General features: G+C 37.1%; 1 protein-coding gene across 1 annotated transcript; it reads left to right on the top strand.

Annotated features, from left to right (window-relative positions):
* The first annotated feature begins 4,220 nt into the window (after nt 1-4,220).
* On the top strand, nt 4,221-6,648 carry LOC144710333 (F-box protein VBF-like). Its single transcript, XM_078584070.1, has 3 exons — nt 4,221-4,582; nt 5,012-5,130; nt 6,091-6,648. Exons 1-3 carry the CDS (start codon nt 4,328-4,330, stop codon nt 6,560-6,562), a joined length of 846 nt encoding a protein of 281 aa, XP_078440196.1. The 5' UTR covers nt 4,221-4,327; the 3' UTR covers nt 6,563-6,648.
* The last annotated feature ends 3,932 nt before the right edge of the window (nt 6,649-10,580 follow it).

Below are 10,580 nucleotides of genomic sequence, written 5' to 3' on the forward strand. Positions count from 1 at the left end.
TAGAGGAGATGGGAGACATAATTATTTGTTATCCGAGGTGATGATGTGCCCTACTGTGTTTGTGTTAATGTCTTCCAAGAAAATCACTTAGAAATAGGGCTTAACAAGGATACCAAAAAGGTAAAAGTCAGTGAAGCTCTGTTGTCATCAAGCCCCAAAGTCTTCCACAGTGCAATGATACCTGCCATACTTCACCTTGGCCACCACAACTTGCCCTGAAGCCTTCTCTACTTTTGCCACCAAAACTTTGTTAATTTAGATATGAAAGTTAATAAATGCAATTATGACTTCCCTGCAACAATACCTCTTTACTTGTGGCCACTATTTCCTCTAGTCTCCTCTCCTTCATGTTTATCATTGGATCAAATTCATGGATTCATGTTTGAACTTTGGTGCTTTAATGATAGCATTCCAATGTGTATGGATTCATAAAAAAATTAGCTACAACTACTATGTTGGAGAAAATATTCAAAATCAAATTGGATTGACTCAAGAAGTCAATATTTCCACGTTCTTTGTCAACTGCCTGATTCCTGCGTGTCCAAGTTCAAACCCCCACCATTTTTTCTGACTGAATCAAAAGATAAGATTCAGCTAGTTATAAGTTCAAAAAATGTCAAAATTAACCTAAAACGTATATTAAATATATAATTTTATCACAAGGGTAAAAAAACACAAAATTTAGACGTTAGCTTTCTTTCCTTTGAATCTTGAATCATTCTACACCAAAAAAATGATTCCAACTGTTTTTCACCTGAATTAATGTTACAAAAAATCTTCTTGATGAAATTCTCATAAACATCTTGGAAATTTCTTCAAGGAGTGAAAGATCTCTCTAGATTTTGGACTACGATTTTCACAATGCAAGGAGAACGGAAGTTTGAAAGTGGGGCTCAAAGGGGATTTAGAAATTTGAATGGACATATGGGTAAGTTATTAAGAGTCCATCAGTCATATCTCTTGATTAGGAGTAGAAAATATGAAAGAGTAATCCTACTAATGCACAAGATCTCATTTTCTTTTACTCCATAGGCACCACAATTGATCTGAGAAGAATCTTATTGTTGCTCTGATCTAGCATACATGGAGGTAATCTAAAGAGAGAATGGAGAAGAGTGATGGGCACCCATAGCCCTCTTATTTTATAATTATGTTTACGAATTTCTCCTATTCATGCTTAATGGGGTTTTTTCATGAAACCTATGTAATTCAAGTATATCTTCCAACGTCTAACAAAGCTTTGCATGTGACCCTCTCGATCCATATAATAGTCAGGTTAATGACTCTTTAATCTCATTAAATATTTATCATATGACTTAAATTTTAACTATAGGTAACATGTAGAGTAACTAACTACATCGATTTAACCCAACTAAAAGGTGGAGTCCTAAATGCCTGAGGTCCCAAACTACAACATATGTTACTAAAGATACAAAGGACCCATCCAATGTTTCATGGAGCTTTTCTTTACTCAGTTGCCACATATTTATAATACATCATCTACATGATATTCCGAGGATGACATAGAGTAGTAACTATTAAACCCTGGTCACTCATCACAATTAGTATGTATGGATGAAAAAAATATTAGATAACTTCTCTAGTAGTAATATTCCCTTGGCTGAGGACTTCATTGCATCATCTTTCTTGAGATATATGCCCAACAAATACCTTTTTGGATGTGGTGTTAAATCCAATTAGAGACATTTTTAATCTTTTAGGAATTCATATGGACACAATGGAAACATAAGTTTTCAACAACAATATACTCTTTGTATGTCTAAGATTAATGGCCTCTCACACAGCTAGGGTATGACTCAAATCATTGATATTTAAGTGTGTATATCCATCTAGGGATTCACGGGTGAATTCAGTGAACTATTACCCTAAATAACACTCACCGTCAATCATTTATGTTTCCAACCTAATAACTATGATATTGGCCACACTGACTGTTATCACATACACACCACAATACAATTCCCACCCCCACCCAACCCTTGTTGTCCCTCTGTCCCGCTTCCAAATTCCTTGGTCTTTCCCTCTCCCATGCAATTTACCATCCTCATCAACTAATCTCATGGAACTGATCATTATTTATGGGGATGATTTGATGGATGCCATGTGCTTGATACTGATCCTAAAAAATCGACCAGTTGATCACTTTGCTTATCCAATGATCTGTTGTTGATCAGACCAATTTTTTGCATTGATGGGTCCATTTTGTATAATGATTTGTGTGTCCAATTGGAGGTGGCCATAAATCAATAGTGCTTGGGCCTATGGGAGAATATTCCATATGGTTTGAGTTTCTGTTGTAATAAGAGGGTAAACAAAACCCATACATGGGTGGTGGTGGCTAAGCTCTAGGATTTCCAATGTATATGATATTTATTTTTTATATCGTATCATCCCGGCTGAGTGGGATTTGTCATAGGCATTCTAGACATTGATAAGGAGAAAGCAAGAGATTACTGATTAAGGTTGAAAGTACTAGTATACAGTTTCCTGAATATCTTGAGCCTATGAATAAAAATATTGCGTACTTACTTTTTTGTGTGGCGAAGGTACATCTTAATGGTTGCTGAATTAAATATCTAATCCATTCCTAAAATGAACTTAGACAAAATGCAGTAAGAATCGGTTGCCTTTTGTCGAAAATGTACCATGATATAGTCTCTATAATCTCATAATTTTATTCTCTAAATGTAATGTAGGGCCGCGTACATGTGGGTATTGAGAAAAAATATTGTCTACTTCCCCTTTGATATATGTTTGGGGTTCTTTAGTGTTCTCAGTTGATAAAAATATATTCGAAATATACTTGACATTATTCTTGGCCGTTAAGTTATCAAATGCTTGCGTAAACTAGTCTAACTTTTTTAACACTTCAAGCGTCTCACGTAAAGACTAATCATATTCGTGCTGGATTACTTTCTATATGAGTGAAATTGAGTATAGAGACACGCACACACGCAAGAGTCAGAAAAGATAATAATATTCAGAGAACAGGATGACGTACATTCAAAACGCATTTTTAAAGCTGACACTGTTTCTTTGGAATAAATACAAACCCCAAACGAAATCTTTCTTTATTTCCAACGTCCTGGTCAAACTAGTAGACTGGAATACGGGCGGGATTAATTTCGTAGTCAGAGAGTTAGGTTGTCTTAAAATCGACTTTGAACGTGCTACCTGCTCAGCCACCTAAACGTCATTTTCTTACAAGTCGAAATGATTATTGGCGAGGTTAGCTCGGACTGGTTCCTACAAACGAAATCCACGGGCTGCCACGGAGAGAGTTGCACGAGGCTAGAAGGTTTCCTTAGACTAGCGACTTAAACGGGTTTACGATAACAAGGCGTCAATTTGGATGTACTAACCCATAAAACTAGATAAATCGTTTTCAAGGATGTCGCATCGACTAACATATACAATTTATCGCACAAACTGTACTCTACAGTTAATGGAATGTGAGTTGGAATGCAGGAAATGGGGTTTACTCGTCTAAAATACTCATTTGGCCATTGATACCCATCGATTTGGAAATTCGTTAGGATTGAGACTATGTATCATCTATTTGAGAGTCGATCATCTCCTATCTTTACATCTACAACCAATGATTCTCACCGGTCTTGAAATAACAGAAAATTTGGCGAAATGTGTTGAATTTAATGTAAATGTGAGATCCCGCGTGCTTCTCAATTTTAATTTGTGGGTGTTGACGCGGAGAGTTACAGGAGGATGGGTACTGCAAATCTGTTACATTGACTTTGAGACATAAAGATTGGGCGGGTAGGTATTGTTCAATAATGCCGAAGCGGTTTCATTGATTCTCTTTATTGTATGAAAATAATAAACTTAGCTCTTCAAATTACAATCGGCCAATTACCTCATTACTCTAAAAATACTAACCGTAGTTTGTTACTACATCACTCTCATGCCCATACGCTAACTCTATCAAATTCTTGAAGACAAAGATACTTTCGCAAAAAGATAAATACCGCAAGTTATTATTAAACAAAGATATAAATAACAGATAATATTACGCAGTGTCCATCTCCGAATTATTTTGTAATTTCAATAAGTCTATGAATGCAACTTGATTACGAGTGATCTCATTGACAGCGAATTGACTCATCAAGTTATAATAAAAAAATATGAGGTGGACTACGGACACGTCGTTTATTTGTTTTGTTCTATGGAGGCAGCTACACCCACTAATCATTCATGATTGAATATTTGGATAGCCGACGGCATACAATCGCTGGTGCGATCTGGGTAATTATCTCCTCACAGTTTCAAAGGCAAGCAGGAAGAGACGAGAATGGCGATTGAAGCTTTGCCGGTGGACTGCATCTCCCACATAATTTCTTTTACCTCTACTGAAGACGCTTCTCGGCTGGCCGCCGTTTGCAAGACCTTTCAAACGGCGGCAGATTCAGACGATGTCTGGGAACGATTCCTGCCGTCCGATCACCCAGAAATCGTCTCCCGGGCAGATGAACGGCTGGATTTCTCTTCCAGGAAAGAGCTCTTCTTCTGCCTTTGCAGTTCTATTCTCATTGATAACGGTCGTAAGGTCCGGGTCTTACGCTGATCACTTGTCTGTCTAGTTTAATTACATGGAGCTTGCCTGCAGCTTCTGGAGCTGCTCGTTGTAGAAATTTTGGAGCTCGTCCCATCTGTCTGTTATCCTCGTTATCCTTGTTCATTTCATTTATTTCATAGGAAGGCAAGAGTCGGAGAGAAGAAGAAATAGCTGAACGGGAAAATAGATTGATGCGGAGTCAGTGGAATGTGTAGTTCCATTAGAATGCATGTTCTTGATAAGTACAGTGATAGTTTATTTTTGGTTTGTGCGTTTTATTAAAGTGTTTCTTCATTGGGTTCTCGATAATTAGTCGGTTTCTTTATTTTGTTAAAAAATCTACTATCAAGTAATTATGTTATATTGTTTTAGTGATGGAATCCTTCACACTTAACTCCTGCCTTATTTATAAATCGTCAGTGCTTTTCGCTGGAGCCTACGAGGTGTAAGAAGCGATTCATTCTCTCCGCAAGGGAGCTACAAATCACTTGCGGCGAGTCACCAGTCAACTGGGAATGGATTCCTACTCCAGGGTCTAGGTTTGTCTTCTCTTAATTTTCCTAATCGTGAAGCGAGAAAAACTGGTTTTAGATCACTATCTAAAAGTTCAAGATCTAGAAGAAAAATTATAGGAAGAAAGCGAGAGATACAATAGTGTAACAAATAAAGGAAGTCCTGATCATAGTTGGTCGAGCGAAGCAAAAAATCTTGCATTTCGTGATCATGTTTATGGTTAATGTTTAGTGTATATGATGAATGTACAAGTCCCATCAAATCGAGACTGGTAAATTATTACTTTAGTCATTTGAGATTGAGATAATAGCACGAAATATCCCAATTTTTTTCAAAAATCTGAGATATAACCTAAACTTTTTTTTGGCACGGCGCCAACATATCCCGACGTGGAATCCATCGTGGCTGCCAGGTGGATTTCCGGCCAGATTTTAACCTGGCGGAACCCACCTGGCAACCACAATGCATTCCACGTCATAACGGGGATTCCACCTGCCAGGTGTTTTCTGATAAGAGAGAGAGAGAGGCATTCTAGAGAGAGAGAGAGAAGGAGAGAGAGAGGCGTTCTAGAGAGAGAAAGAGAGGCATTCTTGAGAGAGAGAGAAAGGGAGAGAGAGAGGCGTTCTAGAGAGAGAAAGAGAGGCATTCTAGAGAGAGAGAGAAGAGAAAAACTGGTTTTAGATCACTATCTAAAAGTTCAAGATCTAGAAGAAAAATTATAGGAAGAAAACGAGAGATAAAATAGTGTAACAAATAAAGGAAGTCCTGATCATAGTTGGTCGAGCGAAGCAAAAAATCTAGCATTTAGTAATCATGTTTATGGTTAATGTGTAGTGTATATGATGAATGTACAAGTCTCATCAAATCGGGACTGGTAAATTATTACTTTAGTCATTTGAGATTAGAGCTTAACATTTTTTCTTGGTTAGATTTGTATACCCTCCGTGGTTATGTTGTTTTCTTCTTACCAAATAATAATTTTCCAGATTTCCTGAAACGGCGGTCCTACGGGACGTATGCTCGTTGGAAATTATGGGCAAGATAGACCGCCGAATGCTCTCTGAGAAGACGAACTACGCTGCAATTATCATCTTCAGGATAACGGACGACTCCTACGGTCTTGACTTCCCCCAACAGGCCTTCATCAGAACGGGGGACTTGATGTCCGAGAGAACAGTTTATCTGCAGCCAGAAGAACCCCATTTTCCGCGGCTTCTGCTTCCAGTAAACCCTAATTCCAAATTTGCATGGATAGCTGATGAACGGGTAGGAATTCCCCTGAAGAGAGGTAATGGATGGATGGAGATAGAGATGGGTGAGTTCTTCTGCGACGAAGGAGATGACATGGACGTCGAGTTTTCTCTGACTGAGGTCAGGGGCTGGCACTGGAAGAGAGGACTGGTTGTTGAAGGGGTTGAGGTGAGGCCTGCCAACTGGGCCCCCTGCACTATCGTTTGATTAACTATGAAGTAAAAGTTATATCGAACTTTTTCACCTGTAAAATATTATAATCTTTATATGACCCCCAAAAGCTTATTTCGGCCTATCTCACTGTGAAAGAACTCGGATCGCTCAAGAATGAGAGGAGATGAGAAGAGAAGGAAGAGGAGAGAAGACAGGGGAAGAGAGAGGAAGTAGTCGTTAGAATCATGTTATTCCGATGAGAAAATATGATTAACATGTGTTTGTATTTATACTGTAAAGTTTATAGTTATAACGCATATAGTTAGTCTGTTATGATCGTATCCATTATAACAGGTATAACGGATAGGTCAAGATTAATCTGAGCCGTTGAATCCTATCAATCTGTATTCCACACTATGTGAAATCCTATCTATGTTTCATCCTATCGCTATGTTTAAACTTATATTGAATCCTATTTCTAATCTCTTAACGAGTATGAGGGGGTGCGTGTTCTTTTATTACTAGCTACTCTTTATTAAGGGTCCTATTGGTCCACGTCAGCTCTATAAGGCGTTGGGCGAGTTGCTGACTCCTCTTCACACTGGAAGCTCCTTGAAAAGGTAAATCATCTTATTGTCAGAATAAGTATCGCCATGGTTCTTCCTCTTTCTGAATAAATTTGACATGATTTGCCGTATATGCTGGAAGAATGCTCGCGTTTCAATGACCACATATCTATTTTTAAGAAAATAAGATGCAGGACTAAGAGGTGGATGGTTCTACATCAACTAAGTGAAGGAAGGATGTAAGCAGGAAGGGACCAAACCCACGTGATACATTTCATATCTCGCTCAAAGTTCATAAATATAATATATTCAAGACAATGTACATGTGATTCTTATAATAAAGTCCATGAATCCATTATCCAACATTCGTAAATTCTGATGAGATCATAGTAAAGAGATCGCTAGTCTATAAACATGTGTTCCAATTATTCAAATGCAAATGGCACTTGAGACGAACATAAAAAATATACAGATAGAATATCAATAAATTGTCTCATTCACAAGATTAGTATGCCCAATCTTGTTGCCAATAAAGGGCATATACTGGGCGATGTTTAGGAATATAGTTAAATGAATTCATACGTATGAATATTTGAATGGTATTATACCAAAATGTTAATCAAGTTGATTACATGACAATTGTGTAAAATGTCCATAGCATTGAGACACAAAATACATCTTAGTTTATACAATAGCTATGACTTAAGAGCTCCTAATCTTGGTGGTTGAGTGGTCAAGATGAGATTGTCTGTCAATGTTCGCGTCTCTGCTATCTGTTTGATCTCTGATATCAAAAAATAGATATCTGATCTCCACATGTAATCAAGATGATTTCAGATATCAGATATCAAACATCAGGATGAATATCGTATGGTCAAGACGTGACAAATGATGGTAGTGGATATCCAGATCCCATATCTAAATATCATAAAATAAGATTCAGATGTTGGTTTATTTTTTAAGGATGAATTTTCACATGTTAATGAAAACTAATGAAGAAAATACTATAATATTTCAAAGTAATACTAAATGTATGACTACTTTTCTGGTGTTGACTTGGTTTGCCCATAGTTTTGAAGGTATTAAAAATGTTTTGGGCCTGTGCTTGCCAATAAAAGTAAAGCTTTTAAATTTTGATTTTTCTCGTACAATTTCTACATGCCTGAGTTGATTAAATATTGTTTAATTGACTTAACAATGTTAAAATTATTCAACAAAATGAAATATCAGAAAAATAGCTTAATTATGTATTTATATGTTTCAAATTAAGGCAAAAAATATTTAAATTATATTTCAATTTGCATGTCGGATATTAGAAACAATTAATATCTGAACCTGATATCTAGTATCATCATCCATCTCTTGAAATGAAGGCGCATGCTGATATCGGGATAGATAACAATATCAAATATTTATTAGGCAACTGATAACCAATATCTAGATATCAGTAAGTAGGGATATTGCATTTCCTATGTATGATATTTAGGAGCATTCATCCCAATATCATCATCCAATATGCGGTGCAGGACATACAAACACAATCCTTCACCTCCAACATAAGAGGAGCCTGCTTAAGGAATGCATTGTGATGAAACATGGCAAAAGCAGTTAAACATCCGAGAAGAGTTTTTTGGTGATTTCACAATGCATTAGGATTTGTAAGTTTATGATACCTTAAGTCATCATAGGAGCATCAACCAGATGTGGGAATATACATACATGACAATTGATGACAATGAAGAGCTATGAGAGAGTCATTATACTAATATGTATCTTCTAGAGTATGAGGTGTAGTTTTGCCCCCTAAAGGCTGGACATTCAACCTACCAAATGGGTTAAATCAATCCTTGATCAGGTAAACTAAAGATAATTCATTGGGTTGACCAATAAGGGTTATTAGTTCATTTTACTGGTTAACTAGACTTATACATGGGCCTAGGGGCTCACATTTAAATGGACTTTTAGATGCCAGATTCAAGGATCTTAATGAAATATTCCAGTTAACTATGAATAGGAGAATGTTGTAAGTGAAATTAACCAATGTCATAACTCTTCAAGTTCCCATCTATCTTCTCTCCTCTCTCCTTAGCTTCTCTTGGGATACGACCAGAACATGGAAATAATGATGATGGATCTATGATGGGGATCATCAAGATGAGGGAGGAGTTCTGATATATGGTGGATCACATGGATATGTGTAGACTGGCTATGCTTGAAACTTGAGCATCTCAACACATCTTGCCTTAGGAACTGACAAATCACAGATTAAGTCCATGCTCCATTGATTTGATCATCTTTTTTGAGGTGTATAGCAACTTTATTATAAATTTCTGTTGTTTTCATCATAATATTTTCATGAAAATATGCCCCAATAACAAAATAAATATAACCATGATTTTATTTTTAGCATGTTTTACTATCAGCATAATTGTGCTAATAACTCCAGAAATCAGAATCTTGAAGTGACCCTCGAAGTAAACATATCCACAATCTTGAAATAAACATAAACACAAAATAAAAATTATCCACTACATAAATCCAACCATGAAGTAATAGAAAATGAAGAATATTAGAAGAACTATGACTATCCACTAATGGAATGAGGGCAGAGTGAACCTTTGGTGTTGATGGAATGCGTGGACCTACCATATGCAGTTGGTAGGGCACTAAAGGAATGTAGCTGGTGGGTTTGATTTGCTGCAGCACCATGATCTGGAGAAGGAATATGGTGAGATGCATGGTTGCATATAGATGTGTATGCATGAGATCACAAACATGAATTGAGCCAGTGGATGTGTCGGAGGCTCATGTGAAAGTATGTTGTTGGGTGTTTGAAGGGGTAGCACATAAAATATGCATATGAGGACCAGGGGAATGTAGGTGGGTGCACAAGTCATAAATCTATAGAATTAAGTAAGATCTGATTTTGTTTGAGTAGGATGGAATTGGATGTTTGAGATGAAAGGGGGGTATTCAAAGAGGGAACATTCAAGATATTTTGGATAGTTATATCAGTTTTTATGTGCTTTCTGTTGGGCTATGTGCCTTGGTTCATTCATGAAAACATGATTCCATGAAGCGGAAGCATGTTTATTGATTTAAAATTGATCTATGAAAACACATATCACATGTACCTTATGGGGAACTTGTTCCACCCTTGACCTGCTCTCGTTGAGATCATTCTAAAGCCGTTCACATGTTTGGCTTCTAGAAGTATCCACGTGATCATGTGGCGCTTGGGTCTCCACCTCTTGTTCTTCTTCAACTCTCATTGAAAATCTTGAAGATCTTCTCACAACGAAGAAACTCTCCTTGGTTGATTGGAGAGGAGAATAGAGTGGAAAAAGGGGGGCCTCTCAAATCTAGCTGGCCTAGGTGCTTGAAATAAGGGCCTCTTCCCTATTTATATTTTACTTATATTTTTATCTCAAAAATCCTAAAAAGTAAAATATATCCACCAATGCCCTTATGACCTTATGCATGTGACCCTCTAAGCCCATGTATCA

This window comes from Wolffia australiana, chromosome 12 (assembly GCF_029677425.1).
Source record: "Wolffia australiana isolate 7733 chromosome 12, ASM2967742v1".
NCBI lineage: Eukaryota > Viridiplantae > Streptophyta > Magnoliopsida > Alismatales > Araceae > Wolffia > Wolffia australiana.

What these genes read in the sequence shown, in the direction of transcription:
- LOC144710333 (XM_078584070.1), top strand. Translation starts at nt 4,328, where the DNA reads ATGGCGATTGAAGCTTTGCCGGTGGACTGCATCTCCCACATAATTTCT. An exon ending in TCATTGATAACGGTCGTAAG is followed by an intron (nt 4,583 to 5,011) that starts GTCCGGGTCTTA and finishes ATAAATCGTCAG; the next exon opens with TGCTTTTCGCTGGAGCCTAC. An exon ending in ATTCCTACTCCAGGGTCTAG is followed by an intron (nt 5,131 to 6,090) that starts GTTTGTCTTCTC and finishes ATAATTTTCCAG; the next exon opens with ATTTCCTGAAACGGCGGTCC.